The 23,149-nt window shown below is 49.0% G+C and overlaps 1 protein-coding gene across 2 annotated transcripts in view; it reads left to right on the plus strand.

Annotated features, from left to right (window-relative positions):
* Nucleotides 1-3,803, plus strand: part of COLEC12 (collectin subfamily member 12) — a 202,089-nt gene extending 198,286 nt beyond the window's left edge. For both annotated transcript variants that reach the window (XM_060200768.1, XM_060200767.1), the window contains one exon: nt 3,132-3,803. In XM_060200768.1, the coding sequence (XP_060056751.1) occupies nt 3,132-3,151 (20 nt within the window). In that variant the 3' untranslated portion in view covers nt 3,152-3,803. The remainder of the gene's footprint in view (nt 1-3,131) is intronic.
* Nucleotides 3,804-23,149: the final 19,346 nt, after the last annotated feature.

The raw sequence follows: 23,149 nt of genomic DNA on the forward strand, positions 1-23,149 counted from the left end.
CACTGCTCTGAAGTCAGTTTTTCGGGTAGAAACAGACAGTGGCCCAGAAGGTGATGAAAGTTTTGTTTAAGGTGCAGTGACTAAAGGGGTGGGCCTAAGAGCTCAGGGTCCCAAGGCCAATCCCTGTATCTCATGTACAAAAGGGCGCTCTAGTCCTCTCTCCTTGACAAATAGGTGAAGGTTTAAAAAGAAATAAAGGAAAGAAAGGAGGGAGGAAGGGGAGAAAGGAGGGAGGGGGGAAGGAAGGAGGGAGGGAGGGAGGGAGGAAGGAAGGAAGAAAGGAAGGAGGGGGGAGGAAGGAAGGAAGGAAGGAAGGAAGGAGGGAGGGGGGAGGAAGGAAGGAAGGAAGGAAGGAAGGAAGGAAGGAAGGAGGGAGGGGGGAGGAAGGAAGGAAGGAAGGAAGGAGGGAGGGGGGAGGAGGGAAGGAAGGAAGGAAGGAAGGAAGGAAGGAAGGAAGGAGGGAGGGGGGAGGAAGGAAGGAAGGAAGGAAGGAGGGAGGGGGGAGGAAGGAAGGAAGGAAGGAAGGAGGGAGGGGGGAGGAAGGAAGGAAGGAAGGAGGGGGGAGGAAGGAAGGAAGGAAGGAAGGAGGGAGGGGGGAGGAAGGAAGGAAGGAAGGAAGGAAGGAAGGAGGGAGGGGGGAGGAAGGAAGGAAGGAAGGAAGGAAGGAGGGGGGAGGAAGGAAGGAAGGAAGGAAGGAGGGGGGGGGAGGAAGGGGGAGGAAGGAAGGAAGGAAGGAAGGAGGGAGGGGGGAGGAAGGGGGAGGAAGGAAGGAAGGAAGGAAGGAGGGGGGAGGAAGGGGGAGGAAGGAAGGAAGGAAGGAGGGAGGGGGGAGGAAGGAAGGAAGGAAGGAAGGAAGGAGGGGGGAGGAAGGGGGAGGAAGGAAGGAAGGAAGGAGGGAGGGGGGAGGAAGGAAGGAAGGAAGGAAGGAAGGAGGGAGGGGGGAGGAAGGAAGGAAGGAAGGAAGGAAGGAAGGAAGGAGGGAGGGAGGGAGGGGGGAAGGAAGGAAGGAGGAAGGAAGGAAGGAAGGAAGGAAGGAAGGAAGGAAGGAAGGGGAAGGAGGCCTCACAGCACGGAAGCTTTCCCAGTGCAGCAGACACCAGGCTTGAATCTGACTGTGCGCGCAGCATAGTAGGTGCTCCCTAGGTCAGCTTGCAGCCCACGGCCCTTCATTTTAAGATGGTAGCCAACAAGAGCTTGAGTATACTTTTCTGATTTATTGTTGGCAGTAGCCAGGGCATAAGCTTCTGTGTAGCCATCTGGCAGCACTGCGGTCACCTCAGTGTCTAATCTAGAAGTCTTTACTTTTTATTGATTTAGTAATAATTGACAAGATTGTAGGATACAGAGGGTACAGTGCGATACAGTTCCCACCACCAGAGTTCTGTATCCCATCCTCTCCACTGGAGATTCCCCATTATTTTTCTTTCTTTCTTTTTTCTCCAGAGTTATCGCTGGGGCTTGGTGCCTACACTATGAATCCACTGCTCCCGTGGCTGTTTTTTTCTCGTGGATGTTCCTATTGTTGTTGTTATTTTTGTTGTTGATAATGATGCTTCTGCTGTTGCTGTTGTTGGATAGGACAGAGAGAAATGGAGAGAGGAGGGGAAGACAGAGAGGGGGAGAGAAAGACAGACACCTGCAGACCTGCTTCACTGCCTGTGAAGTGACTCCCCTGCAGGTGGGGAGCTGGGGGCTCGAACTGGGATCCTTGTGCCGGTCCTTGCGCTTCCCACTATGTGCACTTAACCCAGTGTGCTACCACCCAGCCCCAGTTCCCTATTCTTTACCCTTCTGGGAGCGTGGACCCAGGATCATTATGGGGAGCAGAATGTGTTTCTGTAATTGCTTCTCTTCTGGATATGGATGTTGGCAGGTGGATCCACACCCCCAGCCTGTTTCTTTTTTTTTTTTTTTGCCTCCAGGGTAATCGTTCGGTCTTGGTGCCTGCACTATGAATCCACTGCTCCTGGAAGCATTTTTCCCCATTTTTGTTGCCCTTGCTGTTGTTATTTTTTTTCCTCCAGGGTTATTGCTGGGCTCAGTGCCTGTGCCATAAATCCACCACTCCTGGAGGCCATTTTTTCCCCCTTTTGTTGCCCTTGTTGTTGTAGCCTCATTGTGGTTATTATTATTGCCATTGTTGATGTCATCATTGTTGGATAGGACAGAGAGAAATGGAGAGAGGAGGGGAAGACAGAGAGGGGGAGAGAAAGACAGACACCTGAAGACCTGCTTCACCGCCCGTGAAGGGACTCCCCTGCAGGTGGGGAGCCGGAGGCTCAAACCAGGATCCTTATGCCGGTCCTTGCGCTTTGCGCCACATGCGCTTAACCCACTGCGCCACCGCCCGAACCCCCTTGCTGTTGTTATTTTTGATGTTATTGGATAGGACAGAGAGAAATCGAGAGGGGAGAGAGAAAGACAGACACCTGCAGACCTGCTTCACTGCCTGTGAAGCAACCTCCTGCAGGTGGGGAGCCAGGGGGCTCGAACTGGGACCCTTATGATAAGAATATAGCAGACGAGATTTGGGGTCTCTGTTTTGGAGAAAACTAGTAAGTCTATTTTAGGTATATTCCAAGGGGGGGCCATGACTTTACTAATTTTTGTCTGAGCCTGACAGCTGACATGCGGGTGGGCTAAAGGTGTTGTCTGGGGAGATGGTGTCAGAGCTGGGAGTAGGGCTAATAGCTGGATCAGAGTATGGAAGAGAGTAGCTCCCAAACATGGGCAAAGTGTATAAATACTGGTGACTGTAGACGCCATCGATCCGATCTGGGACGCATATCTTAACATAAACAGTAAGAACTTCCAGTCTGGCCAACTGCAAGGACTAGCCATGAATCTCCACACAGCAGATCTCAGTAGACAGAGTGGTAAATACTGCAGGCTCATCATTCCCCTTGTTGACCATTTGGGGTTTGATTTGGTGCTAAGTTTGCACCAGTAGGCTCCTTCGAAATGAAACTTACTTTTTCCTTAAGTGAGAATCTATAGAGGTTTCTTTGAAAAATTGAATACTGTGGAATAATATAGTTTAGATTCTGTAAAATACATTTCCCTTTTTTGAATTGTACTTTAGTCTTATTCTTTAAGGAAAGCTAATTCGCATCCTTTCTCCTCTGTTTCAGTGCTACCCGCCACACTCTAGTGGGCTGGGGTTCAATAACGTGAGCAACTTGAGAGACAACTCAAGGACAAAGGACACTTCTGTTGGCATCACCTTCTCACCATTGAAAAGGGCACCGAAAGCCAGTTACTGAAAAAAAGTTGACAGCTATGTTTTTCCTGTCCATCATTACTCAAGGACTTGGGGACTAAACTGCCCCTCTGGAATTGACTGTAGTATGCACGTGGACTGAATCACATAGATGTCTCTCAGCCAAAAGCCATACAAGTACAAGCCTTATCTTCCAGAGTATATGGAGTGTTCCAAGCATAAAAAGACTCATTGGTTATGAGTTATTGGAAGAACAGATACTGTGTGAACAGTACCGTACATTCCTAAAATCTCAAAGGTAGAAAAGTAGGCAGACATACAGATATATAGGCAGACTCTTAGTATGATATGAAGTGTACTTAAAGAGCTTTGAAAACCTTGTATTTTTGTACAAAATATGTGCCTTTTATATTTTTACTCTATTTTTTTCCTTTTGTCTTTACCAATATAATACATGGAGCCAAAGAATACAATAATGGTACTAATAAAAACTCATAGGGCTTCTTAATCAGATTCAATTATACTAGCCACAAAGAAATTGTCTAGTTTGCATTTAAAAATAGATTAAATCTTTCTGGGTATATATGTTGATGTATAATTTCCCCAGAGGAATCAGACACTTGACATGCCTGGGCTGTCTTTGCACAGAGCAGCTCAGGCCCAGCATATGTCTGACTCAGTGGAGGGAGCTGTGCAGAACAGCCTTGCCGGGTGGCGGCCACATCCAGGGCAAGTGGGCCACTCGGGGGGCGTCTGCGCCCCATTTGGTGAATGAGTCGGGGTGGCTCAGAGGAAGCTGTTGGAAAGAACAAGACAGCAGAGCCTGGCTCGGTGGGCGAGTGCCCACAGCTGGTATCTGCCACACTGCGGCTCACAGTGACTGTCCACACCTGAGGCAGCATGTGGGCCAGAGGCAGGGGAGCCCGGAAGACGGCGCCAGCTCTGCACTCTCTGGAAAGATCTGTCGTGCCTTAGGTCAGGTTCTAAACATGTGATTCCAAGGCACATGCCTGATGAGATAGATGCAAGAGTGGACTGAACACTGACGCGTCCCTCTGGACACACACCTCTGCTACTCTGCCAGTGAGCAATCACATGTGAAAGGTGCTGAAAGCAGGCACAGGAGGCCAGTAGGCTCAGAGCTAAAGTCTCCACCCAACAGGCTTTTCTCTCCTCCCTCCCATGGAGCTCCCCAGAGAATGCTGCTGGCGTCCCAGATAAGAATGGCCAAGTTGGGAGTCCTCAGTAGCCAACAGTGCAGCGGGTTAAGCACAGGTGGCGCAAAGCGCAAGGACCAGCATAAGGATCCCGGTTTGAGCTCCCGGGCTCCCCACCTGCAGGGCAGTCACTTCACAGGCGGTGAAGCAGGTCTGCAGGTGTCTGTCTTTCTCTCCCCCTCTGTCTTCCCCTCCTCTCTCCATTTCTATTTGTCCTATCCAACAACAGCAGCAATGACAACAACAATAAAACAATAAGGACAACAAAAGGGAATAAATACATAAATAAATATTTTTTAAAAGAATGGCAAAGTAGACAAAGACAGTTTGATTTTACAGCTGCAGCCCTGTGGGTGTGTTCTCTTGTCCTGAGTTGCCACTCATACCATCTGAGTAGCCCAGGGATGGTCAGCAAACAGTCCCCCGACGCCAGCTGCCCCCGTGCAACCCTGACAGGCTGGCAAAGCCCAGTGTCTGAACCACTCGGGTTACATGGCCTCTGTATCATTTTGTTGTTTTCAACGGGCTGGCTTCACGGGCGGGTAACAGACGACCAGGGACTCATGGTTGAGCTGTACACAGTATCTCTTTATTCATGCAGGACGCAGCGCAATCTATACCAAGCTAGACTAAAACTAACACAACCACCAACTTCAACTTACCACTAGCAAAACGAACAATGTTGTTCTTATATACTTTCCAAGTAGGGTATAAACAGGATGTGATGTAGAGAGGGTGGAGAGAAAAGTGACTGGTGAAAATCAGGGTGTGACAAGGAGAGGGGGCGGAGCAGGCGAGAATTCTACCACTGAACCACCAATGCCCTGGAGGGAGTGTGGTGCTTTATGTAAATGTAAAAGTGATTTATGTAAATAGACCGCTTTGAATGGGATCAAACCAATCCCTATACAGGCATACTGGTGCTTGGTTAAGCAGAAGTCAGGGGGAGCTGGCATACTACCCAACATCATTTCAGTTTCAAACCTCTTACACACTGCACTCAGTCGTGTTCAAATGAAACTTGAAATATTTGAAACAGTCCAGGTACTGTTTCTCTTACCTGAGAGAGAAGGGACAAGAAGGAAGATGCCTGGAGGAAGTGAAGGCTGTGCTGCTGGGAAATTGAGGGAAAATATATATACATGTGGACATAGGTATTACAGAGTCAGCCCATGTACATGCAGACATGGATATTACAGAGTCAGCCCATGTACACGCGGACATGGATATTACAGAGTCAGCCCATGTACACACGGACATGAGTATTACAGAGTCAGCCCATATACACATGGACATGGGTATTACAAAGTCAGCCCATGTACACGCGGACATGGATATTACAGAGTCAGCCCATGTACACGCAGACATGGATATTACAGAGTCAGCCCATATACACGCGGACATGGGTATTACAGAGTCAGCCCATGTACACACGGACATGGGTATTACAGAGTCAGCCCATATGCACACGGACATGGATATTACAGAGTCAGCCCATATGCACACGGACATGGATATTACAGAGTCAGCCTATATGCACACGGACATGGATATTACAGAGTCAGCCCATATGCACACGGACATGGGTATTACAGAGTCAGCCCATATACAGATGGACATGGGTATTACAGAGTCAGCCGATATACACACGGACATGGGTATTACAGAGTCAGCCCATATGCACATGGATATAGGTATTACAGAGTCAGCCCATATGCACACGGACATGGATATTACAGTCAGCCCATATGCACACTGACATGGATATTACAGAATCAGCCCATATACACACGGACATGGGTATTACAGAGTCAGCCCATGTACACGCGGACATGGGTATTACAGAGTCAGCCCATGTACACGCGGACATGGGTATTACAGAGTCAGCCCATGTACACGCGGACATGGGTATTACAGAGTCAGCCCATGTACACGCGGACATGGGTATTACAGAGTCAGCCCATGTACACGCGGACATGGGTATTACAGAGTCAGCCCATGTACACGCGGACATGGATATTACAGAGTCAGCCCATGTACACGTGGACATGGATATTACAGAGTCAGCCCATATGCACATGGACATGGATATTACAGAGTCAGCCCATATGCACATGGACATAGGTATTACAGAGTCAGCCCATATGCACATGGACATGGGTATTACAGAGTCAGCCCAAGTACACGTGGACATGGATATTACAGAGTCAGCCCATATACACACAGACATGGGTATTACAGAGTCAGCCCATATACACATGGACATGGGTATTACAAAGTCAGCCCATGTACACGCAGACATGGGTATTACAGAGTCAGCCCATGTACATGCGGACATGGATATTACAGAGTCAGCCCATGTACACACGGACATGGGTATTACAGAGTCAGCCCATGTACACACGGACATGGGTATTACAGAGTCAGCCCATATGCACACGGACATGGATATTACAGAGTCAGCCCATATGCACACGGACATGGATATTACAGAGTCAGCCCATATGCACACGGACTTGGATATTACAGAGTCAGCCCATATGCACATGGACATGGGTATTACAGAGTCAGCCCATATGCACACGGACATGGGTATTACAGAGTCAGCCCATATACACACGGACATGGGTATTACAGAGTCAGCCCATATGCACATGGACATAGGTATTACAGAGTCAGCCCATGTACACGCGGACATGGATATTACAGAATCAGCCCATATCTGTGCCCTTGGGAGAACTCTGCAGCTTCAGTGGAGGGGCTGGGACACAGCTCTGGGGGTGGGAGCCATCTGAAATTGTACCCCTGTTATCTTACAGTTTTGTAAATCAACATTAAATCACCAGTAAATGTTTTGATTCTGTCATGAGTAGGGAACAGGACTAGCTAAGGCACCTCTCTTCCAGTCTAATACTTGTCAGGCACTGTTGGAATTCAGTCTCACCATCTCTCCAAGAACCCCCCCAAAGCAGGCAGGCCTCTGCTCACATTTTATAGAGAAGAGAGGGGCCCAGAGAGCTGTTGTCACACTGTCACTCGGGCGTAGGGCAGAATTCAGACATGAGCTTTGGGAAGCGCAGCTCTCTCTGGGAACGAAGTCATCACATTATGAGATGCCGCGTGCACACGGCACCCGCCGTGATCTGCATAGCAGCTTCGCTGCACCGCACCCAGCTGACACTCGGGAGGATGGTTTGAGTGAAATAGGAGGTCTGCAAGCACCTGACTTGCTATGGGCTAGGAGGAGATGGAAAAGATTTTTCTCTTTTCCTTTTCTTTCTTTCCCCCTCTCTCTCTTTTTTGTTGTTGTTGTTGTTTTGTTTTGGTTTTTATCATTGCTGTTGGGAGGTTAATAGCTTACAGCACAGTTGTTAGCACATGAGCACGATTTCTCATCTCACCAAGACAGTTGCCTAAGGAAACAAACACTCATCCAAAGAGCTCTGTGTGTCCCCATGTTCACAGCAGCGCAGACTCAGAAGCAGCCCAGCTGATGAACATTTCTCTTTCCAAATGGCGCAAAAAGAATTCATTTTGGGGAGTCTGGCGGTGGCGCAGCGGGTTAAGCGCAGGTGGCGCAATGTGCAAGGACCGCCATGAGGATCCCAGTTCAAGCCCCAGCTCCCCAACTGCAGGGGAGTCGCTTCACAGGCAGTGAAGCAGGTCTGCAGGTGTCTGTCTTTCTCTCCCCCTCTCTGTCTTCCCTCCTCTCTCCATTTCTCTCTGTCCTATCCAACAACGAACAACATCAATAACAATAATAACCACAACAAGGCTACAACAACAAGGGCAACAAAAGGTGGGGGGTATGGCCTCCAGGAGCAGTGGATGCATGGTGCAGGCACTGAGCCCCAGCAATAACCCTGGAGGCAAAAAATAATCATTGATTTTAGGGCTGAGTGGTGGCACAAGGACCTGAATTCAAGCCCCTGGTCCCTACCTGCACCGGCAGTGCTGCAGGTGTCTCTCTGTCTCTCTCCTTCTCCATCACCTTCTTCCCTCTCAACTTCTGTCTTTCCAATAAGTGAATTAAGGTAATATTTGTAACTAACTTCTAGAGCACGCAATCTGTTGTTTCCCTCTTGTGTAAGCAGTGTTCAGCAGTTGCCCCCAATCTGCCTTCCAATCTGTAGCAACTGGAGTTTAACTTCAAGCAAGCAAAAAATAGGAATAGCTGCTCTCACAGAAAAACAAAGAGCAGGCGTTGGAGGGTGTGGAAAGCTATTTCATCCTGCAGCAACACCCAGAATGGACGTTTTGTCTCCGATGGCAAAGTTCTACTGTTCTTGAACTACAAAGCATGTCGAACACACACAACAGCAGTGTGCAGATACTTAGCACCGTCTCTCCTTATGCGTCCACAGCCCTACATCCCTGTTTCAGAAGGAAACTTGGACGGGATAAGGAAAGACACTGTTAGGCCTGCTGACTGCCCACATCACGGTCACCGCTGCTTTGCCACAAAGCAAACTTGCCGGGTTCCACAGTCTTACACCCCAAATCCAAGTCCACCCCACCCCAAATCCATAGCATCATAATTTATTGTCTACTTATTTACTATTTTATTTTTAAAAGATTTGGGGCTGGGGGTGGTGCACCACCTAGAAAGCACATGTGACAGTGTGCAGGCACCCAGGTCCAAGCCCCCAGTCCCATCTGTGGACGGGGACTTCATGAGGGCACTGTTGCAAGTGTCTCTCTTTCCTCTCCTTCTCTCTCTCCCCCCCTCTCAGTTTCTGTCTTTATCCAAAATTAATGAATAATTAAATAAAATATTAAGATTTATTTAAAATATTATTTATTATTCAAAATATTACTTATGGGGGGCCAGGCAGTGACACACCTGATTGAGAGCTCACATTACAGGGCACAAGGACCCAGGTTCAAGCCCCTGGTCCTCACCTGCAGGGGAAGCTTCACAAGTGGCGAAGCAGGGCTGCAGGTGTCTCTCTGTCTCTCTCCCTCTCATCTCAATTCCTCTCTGTCTCTATCCAATAAATAAATAAACAAACAGAAATATTTTTAAAAGATTATTTATGAAAAAGAGAGGAAGATGGTATTCCTCTGGCATGCATGTGCCAGGCCTAGAACTCCAGATCTCATGCTTGCAAACCCGGCAATCTGTCTACTGTGCCACCTCCCAGCCTGCACTTACTGATCATGTTAAATGATGCAATCTCCAAGTACACCATCAAAATTCTGTCGTGTGAGAACAAACTAAAAATACTAGGAGTCTGAATAAAACTACCAAAATGCCAAAATGAAGAATGTATAAAAGGAAAGACTGGTGGATTTTCTTAAATAAATTTCTTTATTTATTGAACAGAGACAGAGGGAAGTTGAGAGAGGAGAGAAAAATAGAGAGGGAGAGACGGAGTCGGGCGGGGCGCAGCGGGTTAAGCGCAGGTGGCGCAAAGCACAGGGACCGGCATAAGGATCCGGGTTTGAACCCCCGGGCCCCCACCTGCAGGGGAGTCACGTCACAGGCGGTGAAGCAGGTCTGCAGGTGTCTGTCTTTCTCTCCCCCTCTCTGTCTTCCCCTCCTCTCTCCATTTCTCTCCATTTCTTTCTATTCTATCCAACAATGACAGCATCAATAACAATAAGGAAAACAAGGGCAACAAAAGGGGGAAAAATGGCCTCCAGGAGCAGTGGATTCATGGTGCAGGCACTGAGCCCCAGCAATAACCCTGGAGGCAGAAAAAAAAAGAGGTAGAGACAGAGAGACACCTGCAGCCCTGCTTCCCCACTTATGAAGCTTTCGCCCTACAGGTGGGGGTGGGGGTTAAACCTGGGTCCTCACACACTAGCGTCTGCGTTCAACCAGGTGCGCCACCACCTGGCCCTGACTGACGAGTTTCCCGACCTCTATCAGCAAGGCCTCTGCTTTCAGGATAAAGCACGAGACAAACGCTGCTGGGCACACGCAGACCTGCCGTTCTATTCCAAGAAGGCAGCTCATACGCTGGGCTGCAGAATTCGTCTCTGACTGGCTGATCCCCGGAGAGAGAAAGGAAGGGGGTGGGAGGAGCGTGGTTTTTCATCTAGCTGAGACTCAGACCCCTGTCAACGCTGCAGTTACATTATGCTTCCTGTTTACTTTGGTGATTTATCAGGATAACTTAAAAACTAAATTCACTCAGTCACTTAGGAAAACATCCAAGCGGCTTATGTGTGGAGCAACAAAGTGCCAACGCAGCTCCTCAGCAAATGGCAGCCATGTGTGACTCGGCCTTTTCACAGCAGGGAGAGGACGTGGCTGAGCCTTACAGATGGTGCTTCTCTCTGTCACTCTCACTCTGAAGGGATAATGAGTTTCTGCCGGTGACGCGGCGGTCAGGGGAGAGGTGGTTTAGGCCACTTCCAGAGCTGCCTGATGAGGCGACCAGAACCCCAGCGCTGAATCCGCATCTGCTTTGAGCTCAGCAGGCCAACGCTGTCGTCCAGTCGTCCACGTACTGCTGCCCTTCTTCTTCTAGCGTTTGCCCTTCTTCCGTAGCCAGTCAACAGCGTCAGGTTGAGCCTGATGTCAAGTTTCAAGACCTCCTTTGAATGAGGAAGCACAGTCCTCTGGGCTCCGGTCAACTCCTCCCTGTCTACACTGTAAGGGAGCAGCCTTACTCCTCACGGCAATTGGGATCAATTTGTGAAAATGTAAAAAAATCATTTACTGGTTTTGCCAGGTCTTCTACTTGCATGAGGAGCCTGTGAGGTGTTGACCATGCCAAGAGCTTCCAGATCAAAGACTGCCTGGGAACCAGCACCTCCAGTATGAGAGTCTAAAGTTCCCTCACCCCACTAGGCAAGGGCAGAGACAGGCTGGGGGTGTGGATCCACCTGCCAACACCCTTGTCCATCGGAGAAGCAATTGCAGAAGACAGAACTCCCACCTGCTGCTCCCCATAAAGAATTTTGGTCCAGACTCCCAGACAGGGAAAAATGTTAGGGGAAGATGCCCAGAGGGCTCTGAACTCTTAACTCCATCAAGACCCAGAGAGAGAAGAGGGGAAAGGAAGGGTAATTGGAAGTAGCACTAGGTGTAAGTGTGACTAGGAAAGGAAGGGAAGGGGTCCAGGTGGTGGCACACCTGGCTAAGTGCACACAGTACTAAATGCAAGGACCCAGGTAAGATCCCCGCTCCCCACATGGAGCAGGGCGACTTCATGAGCGGTAAAGCAGGCCTGCAGGTGTCTATCCTCCTCTCCCCTCTCAATTTCTCTCTGTCCTATCCAATAAAATGGAGGGGGGAGGGTAAAATGGCCACCAGGAGCAGTGGATCTGTAGCGCCAGCACCGTGCCCCAGTGACAACCCTGGAGACGAAATAAATAGTAAAGGAAGGCAAGAAAGACATGGGGGGCAAATATGCATCCTGGCATCTGAACCAAGCAGGCAGGCCTTGCTCCAGAATCCACACCAGCCTGTGTCTCAGGTTTCTTCTCTTTCCGTGCAAAGCGAACCCCCAAGTGCATTGCTTGATTCTCTGCCCAGTGGGCAATGACCCTCACTGTTCCCTTTCAAGTCCACACTGGGACGGGCTGTACCACAGCTGCAGTTCATCTCTGACTACCACAAGACGGATCCTTTTCTTCCCTGTGCTGATAAAGGGATGGTTGGTGGCAAGTTAACTTTCCTGCTGTGGTCGGGTCAGGACAGAGATGCCATGCAAAAGGCTCTGGCCCTGAGTCTGCTGCCGCCGTGCTGAGTGAGTGAGGGCTAGGGCGTGGAGGATCTCCCACACGGCCCTTGTCTCTTGCCCAGCGGGCATTTACTCTGCCCTCGTGCCCAGCCAGAAACACACATGCTTTGCACAGCGGTCAGAGAAATATCTGTGCCCCAGACAGCCCTTGCCCAGTTTGGGAACTGGGAGGCACCATCTAGCTAGACTGTGGCTGGTGTTACCAATTTTAACGTCACTGCTATAGAAAAATAAAAAACCACAGTTTGGTTTGGACCAATCCTGACTCACAAATTGTGTTCCAGCTCGCTGAGAGACCAGCATTCCTAGGAGACTAGAGGAGTCTGTAAGAGGCCTGCCTCGTGTTGATTTTTCCAGGGATGTAGAAGTTGTTGGACGCTTCAAAGTATTAAGTGACTAATTTCGCTTCCTTTTGACTAAGATCTCACATAGTAAGCATTTATTCCCAAAAAAGCTGCCAAGCGGGTCATTTTTCAAAGTGGGGACGTTACTTTAGAACGTAAAATGAAGGCCCAATAGCAACTATCATCAGCGTCGGCGCTTTGACCTACATACAAGTCGAGAAATCTTACCTTCTTTTAGCGGAGGGCTCAGGGCTTAGACCGTCCAAGTGTTTCCGAGCTGCTTATTCTGCTCCAAAATTCAGACTTGCTTATGAGGTTGGAATGGTCATTCCAGGACAGTGGAAACTCTAGGTAAAATATGCCACTGGTGTGTTTTTAATTGTGTTATTATACCTCTCGGGCCACAGGTGCAGATTGGCAGTGGCCACGAGAAGGGAGAGGACTGCTACTCACACCCTCCCTCTAGGGAGGCATCCAGACAGAGCTTGGGGCAGAGCCACCCTGACACTGGCCCAAGACAAGCCTCCCTGTGCCACCCTTGACAGGAAGCACCCACAGAACCAGTGTCCACGTGAATCCTCTCCAGATAGACTTGTCTGGGAACATGCAGCTTAACTAAGGAGTATCTGTGTCCCCAAAACTCACTCATTGGAAGAGACTGGAGAGGGCCCAGGTGGTGGTGCACCTGGTTAAGCGCACACATTGCAGTGTGTGAGGACCCAGGTTAAAGGGCCAGCTCCCCACCTGCAGGGTGAGCTTCGCTAGTGATGAAGCAGGGCTGCAGGTGTCTGTCTTTCCCTTTCCCTCTCTATCTTCCCCCTCCCCTCTCAATTCCTCTCTGTTTTATCAAAAAAATTAAATAAAATTAAAAAGTGAAAAAATGGCAGCAAGAGCAGTGGATTCATAGTGCAGGCACTGAGCCCCAGTGATAACCCTGGAGGCAAAAAAAAAAAAAAAAAGCTTTGGATTTCAAATATGAGGTCCCAACTTCAGCCCCCAGTGTTGCATGTACCAGAGCTATGCTCTGGCTTTCTCTTTCTTTTCCTCCTCTCTTATTAATAAATCTTTTGAGAAACAGCAAGAGAGCGAGAGAAAGGAGAGAAGCCTTTTCATTCCTAAAATGTCTCAAGAATAAGACATATAATTAACCTGGAAATAAAAAATATTTTTAAAAGACCAAACTACATATCAAATGAAATATACTTTGTCTTGCACATTTTGAAAGTGCTTTGACTAGCAAGTCACATTATTTATGGGCTGCTGGAAGACCAATCTTTCCCTGCACCAATTACAACTGGTCGTTTGGGAAAGGTCAGTGAGAACTCGCACGCACTGATGCAGAAGGACGCGCCAAGAATGACCCAGGTGTAAGAAGGGGCCGGCCCCTCTAGATGCCTTTCATGGCTGAGCGGAGGAGGTTGCTCTGCGGCCTGGGAGCTCCAGTGATGGGCAGACAGGGTGGGAAGGAGCACTGAGCATAGGAGGCACAGAGGAGAGGTCATCTGGATCTGAGGGCTCAGACCTCATTAGGAAGACAACAGGTAAAAGGACTCCATGTTGCTAATTTTTCCCAAAACTGCTCTCACACTCCTGAAAATGTAAGTTCGACTAGATAGCACACGTGGTTGCAAAACAATCACCCACTCATAGCTGCAGCTTCTACTAAGAAGAATGTACAAGTTAGAATGGCATGAGTTGCAGGAGTCGGGCGGTAGCGCAGCAGGTCAAGTGCAGGTGGCCCGAAGTGCAAGGACCGGTGGAAGGATCCCGGTTCGACCCCCGGCTCCCCACCTGCAGGCGATGAAGCAGGTCTGCAGGTGTCTGTCTTTCTCTCCCCCTCTCTGTCTTCCCCTCCTCTCTCCATTTCTCTCTGTCCTATACAACAACAACAACATCAATAATAACTACAACAATAAAAGAAGGGCAACAAAAGGGAATAAATAGTATTAATTGCTAAACAGTCTCAAAAAGTGTATAATGAATCAAGAAAGAGGGAAATGTATTTCTTGCTCATAGCTCCTAGTAAGGAAGATCTCCCTAGTTACTTAGCAGCTTGAGTCAGAGTGGCTCAGAGCCCAGGCCCCCAGGGTACTGCAGTCAGGTGAAGTGGTGAAGCAGGGCTGCAGGTCTCTCTCACTCTCTCTCTCTCTCTCTCTTCCTCTCCTCCTTCCCTCTCAATTTCTGGCTGTCTCTATCCAATAAATAAAGATAATTTTAAAAAAGAATAACTAGGCATATGGTCTGCATTAGGCATAAAATAAGAGTATTGTGTGCTCATGAACATGTAAGACTCATGTGATAGGCATCACCTTGTGGACAGTTTTGAAAGTGGAGTTAATCCTATCAGCACTTGAAAATTATTTGGACCGCTGAAGGATTTTCAGCTGGGAGCGGGTTGATTGGGTTTATGTTTTCATTTAATAAACAATTCAGGGGGCCAGGTGGTGGCACACCTGACTAAGCGCTTACATTACAGCGCACAAGGTTTGAGCTCTTATCCCTCACCTGCAGGGGGAGGCTTCACAAGTGGATAAGCAGGGCAGCAGGTGTCTCTCTGTCTCTCTCCCTCCTCTCTCAATTTACCTGTCTCCAAATAAATAAATAAATACATAAATAAAATATTTAAAAACAATTCAAAGGGGCTGGGCGGTAGCGCAGCGGGTTAAGCACACGTGGCACAAAGCTCAAGGACCGGCATAAGGATCCCGGTTCAAGCCCCCGGATCCCCACCTGCAGGAGGGTCACTTCACAGGCAGTGAAGCAGGTCTGCAGGTGTCAGTTTTTCTTTCCACCTCTCTGTCTTCCCTTCCTCTCTCCATTTCTCTCTGTCCTACCCAACAACAACGACAACAATGACAACAACAATAATAATACAACAACAGCAATGATAAACAACAAGGGCAGCAAAAGGGAAAAAATAGCCTCCAGGAGCAGTGGATTCATAGTGCAGGCTCTGAGCCCCAGCAATAACCCTGGAGGCAAAATAAATAAATAAATAAATAAAATAAAAATAAAAAACAATTCAAGAGCAAAGTATAAAGTGCTCATCACGGGAGTTGGGCGGTAGCGCAGCAGGTTAAGCACATGTGGCGCAAAGCACAAGGACCGGCAGAAGGATCCCGGTTCAAGCCCCTGGCTCCCCACCTGCAGGGGAGTCGCTTCACAGGCGGTGAAGCAGGTCTGCAGGTGTCTGTCTTTCTCTCCTCCTCTCTGTCTTCCCCTCCTCTCTCCATTTCTCTCTGTCCTATCCAACAACAACGACATCAATAACAATAATAACTAAAACAATAAAGCAAGGGCAAAAAAGGGAAATAAATAAATATTTTTAAAAGTGCTAATCACTTTCTGTAAGGTGTCTAACAAAAATATTGCCGTGAGCTTCCCAGTCTATAGTTCTTGCCATCAGCACTGGCGATTTGGTGTAGTCAGCTGCTGACTTCAGAACAGAAATCTCTTCACTGCTTTCGATTTACAACATGGGTGGAAGGAAACCAGGGTTGAGTGAAGAAATATTCTATTATGTAGTAGGAGACTAACTAGATATGGTAGATGCTGTTCTACTTCTAAGGATTTTCTAGCCTACTTCTATCCCAAAATGAATTAGTAAAATTTGTATATGTTAGAAGGAAGTCACAGCATGATATTGAAATAATAACTTGTTTTGTTTACAAGAGACAGAAACAACATCATTTTACTTTATTTTTAAATGAGAGTACTACTCAGCTCTGGTTCAAGGGGGTGCAAGCCTGAGAGTCTTTTGCCCACTATGATACGATATCTGCTCCACCCACAGTAATAAGAATGACTTACGACTTCCCACGGAAGTAGGTTTGTGTCCTTTTCTTTTTTGAACTGACATAAAAAACCACTAGAGGAATTTCTTGAGGAAACTGGATTTTAGTAACATGAAGTGGTTAAATTGCTCAAAACTAATGAAAAAGATGGAGGTAGACAGAATAATGGTTATGCAGAAGACTTTCATGCCTGGGGCTCTGGAGTCACAGTTCACACGCATATGCAGTGCTCCAGTTAAGAAAAAGGGGGGAAAATGATAAAAATGGAACTTAAATTCTTCCCTTAGAAAAAGAATAAGAGAAAGAAAGAGAGAAAGAAAGAAAAAAAAAGGAAGGGAGGGAGGAAGGAAGGAAGGAAGGAAGGAAGGAAGGAAGGAAGGAAGAAAGGAAAGAAGACATCAGCATGGAGTAGTGAAGTTCCAACTTAAAAAAATTTTTAAAAAGCAAATAAAGACAAATATTCTAACAACACAATATTTCTTTAAACAATAGCCTTAAAAATTGCACTGACTTGAACAGCTGAGAGTCAGTTCCAGAATTCACTTCAGGTAAAAAACTACATCTAAATTCAAAATTCTTTGTTTCAAATTCTGTCTTCATTTTTCTCAATCTAATTTGGAGGAAATATTCCCAGGCAAATGCTGACCTCTTGTGGTATTATCAGTTACTTCAAGGAAAGATATTCCAATTGTGCTTTTATGGATAGGAAAGACGTGAACTAAGTGATAATCACATTTACTTTCAGTGAAGTAAATCTTTGTACACTAAATTCCCTTAGGAATTCCCAGAAGCCCCTGTCCTCACCTGCATGGTGACATGTGCACCCTATGGGGCAGGGCGCACAGTGTCCATCCCCTTGTACCTTACATTTCTTTTATTTAAATATTTCTTTATTTATTCCTTTTTGTTGCCTTTATTATTTTATTATTGTAGTTATTATTGATGTCATTGTTGTTGGATAGGACAGAGAGAAATGGAGAGAGGAGGGGAAGACAGAGAGGGGGAGAAAAAGACAGACACCTGCAGACCTGCTTCACCGCCTGTGAAGCGACTCCCCTGCAGGTGGGGAGCCAGGGGCTCGAACCCGGGATCCTGACGCCGGTCCTTGAGCTTCGCACCACGTGTGCTTAACCCGCTGCACTACAGCCCGACTCCCTGCACCCACATTTCTACTGAGAATCATGAAAGCAAAGTATGATCACTCCAACCAGTGGATGGTTCTTTCTAAAATAATTACATCTAGTTCTTTCATTTCACACTGGTTAAATTAATGTTTCAAAATTATCAACTTAGAGGCCGACTGGTGGCACACTTGGTCAAGCGCACACATTGCCATGTGTAAGGATCTGGGTCCAAGCCCCCAGTCCCTACCAGCAGTGAGGATACCCCACAGGCCGTGAAGCAAGTACAGCAGATGTCTCTCTATCTCTCTCCCTCTCTCTTTTGCCCTTCTCTCAATTTCTCGCTGTCCTAATAAAGAAAAAGAAAATAAAAAGGGAAAAAATGTCATCAGGAGTGGTGGGTTTGTTATGCAGGCAACCCAGCCCTGGTGATCGCGCTGTTGGCAGTAAAACATAAATAAACAGATATGGACTTATTGGGTGAAATTCAGTTTCCAATTCTGTAGCATTACTAGTATTGGTAGCCAGTAATGTGTTCAAATAGTTTATTGTTTGTTCACTTGCTCTGTTTGGGCTGACTGGCAGTGGTGCACCGAGTAGAGCTGAGACAGGGAAGGAGCGCCACACACTCCCAGAGACCATCAGTGGACATGGGCAGGTGCCAAAGATGACCCCTGTTGCTGCTGCTGCTTTTTTTGCTTCCAGGGTGATTGCTGGGGCTCAGTGCCTGCACTATGAATCCTCTGCCCCTGGATGCCATTTTTTCCCCTTTTGTTGCACTTGTTGTAGTTATTTTTGTCATAGCTGTTGTTGTTGGATAGGAAAGAGAGAAATGGAGAGAGGAGGGGAAGACAGAGAGGGGGAGAGAAAGACAGACACCTGCAGACCTGCTTCACCACCTGTGAATCGACTCCCCTGCAGGTGGGGAGCCGGAGGCTTGAACTGGGATCCTTCTGCCGGTCCTTGCGCTTTGCACCATGTGCACTTAACCCGCTGCACTCCCGCCCGACTCCCAGCTTCTTTATGTTATTGTAATAATTACGATTCGTGCCCCACCCCATGGGGTTTCTGGATGCATCATGGGTAACCACGTGTGCAGAGTGCTGTTGATTACGGAAGTCCCAACCTCTTGATCTCAACCTGTAATCTCAAAACTTCTCCGAAACTTGTACTTTAAATCATTCAGTCTTGTAGTTAGTAGTCCATCTCCTCTCAGTATAAGCCTTCTTCTAGAAGAATAACTCTGCTCACTAGCACGGCAATAAAACTCAGCTTCAACGCTTGCTGTCACAAGGACTAAAGTAGCTGCAGCTCCTGAACCATTTTTATCCACTTTTATCAAATTTAAAAAACCAAACATAAAAGGGTAACATGAACAAACCTTCATAGCCAAAAGGAGATTTTGCGATATACATAAAATGTATAACACACATAAAAGTTACCGTTTAACATGAATGGAACAGATTAAGCTTCTCTCAAAGCACTAGTAGTCAGGCATGGGCAAGTGTGGATGCAAGACAGGATATAAATGCAGAGATCATACACTTACTCTTTTTTGTTCTTTCTTTTTTTTTTTTTTGCCTGCAGGGTTACTGCTGGGGCTTGGTGCCTACATCACGAATCTACTGCTCCTGGAGGCCATTTTTTCCCTTTTGTTACCCTGGTTGTTTTTATCATTGTTGTGGTTATTATTATTGTTGCTATTGATGTCATTGTTGTTGGATAGGACAGAGAGAAATGGAGAGAGGAGGGAAGACAGAGAGGAGGAGAGAAAGACAGACACCTGCAGACCTGCTTCACCGCCTGTGGAGCGACTCCCCTGCAGGTGGGGAGCCGGGCCGGTCCTTGCGCTTTGCGCTACGTGTGCTTAACCTGCTGCGCTACCGCCCGACCCCCACTTACTCTTTTTTCTTAGTGATTTAATATTCATTTACAAAACTGTACGATAACAGGGGTATAATTCCACACCATTCGCATTACCAGAATTCTGTGTCCCATTGGAAGCAGTAGTTTTCCCAAGAGCATATGGGCTGACTGTAACTATTTATATCTATATTTTCCCCATTTTTCCCATGGTCCCGCCTTCTCTTCCTTTCTGAGTCACACCTACACCTATTACTACTTGCAAGTGTCTTTCTTTCTTTCTTTCTTTTTTTTTTTTTTTGTCTTTTTTCCTCTTCTCTCTCAGACATGAGACACAGCTCCTGGCTTCCTCTAGTATTTCCTAGTCACTTCCCTTTTAGTGATGGGATAAGAATAAAGTTCCTGGTGAGAAACACTTTGGGTGCTGGTAGAATGGAGGTTATTTCCCCCATCACTTACCCCTCTGGGAGTATGAATTAAATCTCTGTTTGGGGTGCAGAAGGTGCTTCTCCCATGTGGGTGTTGGCAGGTGGGTCCACACCCCCAGCCTGTTCTGTCTTTCCCTAGTGGGGCAGGGCTCTGGGGAGGGGAGGCTCCAGGACACACGGGCTGTCGGGAAATTGTGAGGATATGATTGATTGAGCATGGTGTGGGACCTCCTATTAATATGTGGGAGCCTGGGTGGCACGGCCTTTCCTGTGAGTCTCTCCCTACTTGAGACTGAGCATGGAGGGACAACGACCACCAGGAAACATCTCCTCTGAAGCCTCCCTGCTTCACAAAGGACCCTGCATGCAGCCTGTTTCCTTGTTCTCAAACCAGTCGGTTCGTTTACTCAGAAGTTAACAGAAGTCCTTCTTCTCTGACCATACATGGCCCACACATTATTGTTCTGCTCTGTCAAACTACAACCAAGAACATCCTCTTTACTCCCAACACACTCCGGACCTTCTCATCCTACATGATCTATCTCCTCTCTTAAGGATCCTCTCTGTCTGCTATTGTCTCCTCTCCTCTCCTCTCCTCCTTGGTGATAACCCTACTTGGTGGCTGAAAGTCAGTAAGATATAAAGCAGGACAAAATGAAACCATACACTTTTTTTTTTTTGCCTCCAGGGTTATTGCTGGTGCTGGCACCATGAATCCCACTGCTCCTGGTGACCATTTTTTATTGGCTAAGACAGAGAGAAATTGAGAGGGGAGGAGAGATAGAGACAGAGAAACACCCGCAGACCTGCTTCACTGATATAAGGTGTTCCCCCTGCAAGTGGGGAGCTGGGGACTCGAACCAGGATCCTTGATTGGGTTCTTGTTCTTTGTACCATGTGCACTTAACCTGGTGAGCTACTGCCCGAACCACACACTTTTCATAATCAAAGAAAACTATTGTCCTCAAAGCAAAAATTTCAAGGGGAAATATCCATGATATTGAAGAAACCCCTCTTTGAGTAACTTTCTCCCCTAGAGTATCCCCGGACTTTTCACAAGTATCATATCCAACTATTCATAAGTTTTAAAGGGGCAATACAGACTAAATTGTCTGAGGCCAATAGACACCCTGGTTTAAAAAACAAACTTGGGGGGGGGGCTGGGTGGTAGCCCAGTGGGTTAAGCACACATGGCACAAAGTGCAAGGACAGGCTTCAAGGATCCTGGTTTGAGCTCCGGCTCCCTACATGCAGGGATGTCAATTCACAATAGGTGAAGTAGGTCTGCAGGTGTCTATCTTTCTCTCCCTTTCTCTGTCTTCCCCTCCTCTCTCCATTTCTCTCTGTCCTACCCAACAACAATGACAGCAATAACAACAATAATAACAATGACAGCCAATAAAACAAGGGCTAAAAAGGAAAAAAATAGCCTTCAGGAGCAGAGAATTCATAATGCAGGCACCGAGCCCCAGCAATAACCCTGGAGACAATAAATAAATAAATAAATAAAATAAAAACAAATTTGTGTTGGGCTAGGTGGGGGTGTAACCAGCTGACAGCACATTGTCATCCACAAGGGCCTAGGTTCAAGCCCACCTGTAGGAGGGTAGCTTCACCAGTGCTGAGGCAGAGCTGCAGGTGCCTATCTATCTCCTTCTCTATCTCCCCTCCCCTCTATGTTTCTCTATCTCTATCCAATAAATAAATAAATAAATAAAAATAAATAAATCTGTGGAGGGCAGGCAGTGCCACAGCAAGTTACCTGCACCTAGATCCCGGTGCAAGCCCCCAGTCACCCGCAGGTGCAGCCCCGCCCGAGTGCACAGACGGGATGGACAGTCACCCGCAGGTGCAGCCCCACCCCGAGTGCACAGACGGACGGACGGACACCCGCAGGTGCAGCCCCACCCCGAGTGCACAGACAGACGGACATTCACCCGCAGGTGCAGCCCCGCCCGAGTGCACAGACAGACGGACGGACACCCGCAGGTGCAGCCCCACCCCGAGTGCACAGACAGACGGACATTCACCCGCAGGTACAGCCCCGCCCCGAGTGCACAGACAGACGGACATTCACCCGCAGGTGCAGCCCCGCCCGAGTGCACAGACAGACGGACATTCACCCGCAGGTGCAGCCCCGCCCGAGTGCACAGACGGACAGACGGTCACCCGCAGGTGCAGCCCCGCCCGAGTGCACAGACAGACGGACGGTCACCCGCAGGTGCAGCCCCGCCCGAGTGCACAGACAGATGGACATTCACCGGCAGGTACAGCCCCGCCCGAGTGCACAGACGGACAGACGGTCACCCGCAGGTGCAGCCACGCCCGAGTGCATAGACAGACGGACATTCACCCGCAGGTGCAGCCCCGCCCGAGTGCACAGACAGACGGACGGTCACCCGCAGGTGCAGCCCCGCCCGAGTGCACAGACAGACGGACATTCACCCGCAGGTGCAGCCCCGCCCGAGTGCACAGACGGACGGACATTCACCCGCAGGTACAGCCCCGCCCGAGTGCACAGACAGACGGACATTCACCCGCAGGTGCAGCCCCGCCCGAGTGCACAGACGGACGGACATTCACCCGCAGGTACAGCCCCGCCCGAGTGCACAGACGGACAGACGGTCACCCGCAGGTGCAGCCCCGCCCGAGTGCACAGACGGACGGACGGACATTCACCCGCAGGTGCAGCCCCGCCCCGAGTGCACAGACAGACGGACATTCACCCGCAGGTGCAGCCCCGCCCGAGTGCACAGACGGACAGACGGTCACCCGCAAGTGCAGCCCCGCCCGAGTGCACAGACAGACAGACATTCACCCGCAGGTGCAGCCACGCCCGAGTGCATAGACAGACGGACATTCACCCGCAGGTGCAGCCCCGCCCCGAGTGCACAGACAGACGGATGGTCACCCGCAGGTGCAGCCCCGCCCGAGTGCACAGACGGACGGACGGACAGTCACCCGCAGGTGCAGCCCCGCCCCGAGTGCACAGACGGACGGACAGTCACCCGCAGGTGCAGCCCCGCCCGAGTGCACAGACAGACGGACGGACATTCACCCGCAGGTACAGCCCCGCCCGAGTGCACAGACGGACGGACAGTCACCCGCAGGTGCAGCCCCGCCCGAGTGCACAGACAGACGGACGAACATTCACCCGCAGGTACAGCCCCGCCCGAGTGCACAGACGGACGGACATTCACCCGCAGGTACAGCCCCGCCCGAGTGCACAGACAGACGGACATTCACCCGCAGGTGCAGCCCCGCCCGAGTGCACAGAGGGACAGACGGTCGCCCGCAGGGGATGAAGCACTGCCCGCCTCTTCCCCGCGCACTTCCGCTCTTCACAGGCCGCCGCCTCGCGCCCCGGGTCACCCCGCAGACTCGTGCGCAGCCGCGTCCCCGCCGGGTCCTCCGGCACGTCGGTCCTCCCGGCCTCCACAGGGCGCTCTAGCCGCGCGGTCGTCT

The sequence above is a fragment of the Erinaceus europaeus genome, chromosome 10 (genome assembly GCF_950295315.1).
Source record: "Erinaceus europaeus chromosome 10, mEriEur2.1, whole genome shotgun sequence".
NCBI classification, from domain to species: domain Eukaryota; kingdom Metazoa; phylum Chordata; class Mammalia; order Eulipotyphla; family Erinaceidae; genus Erinaceus; species Erinaceus europaeus.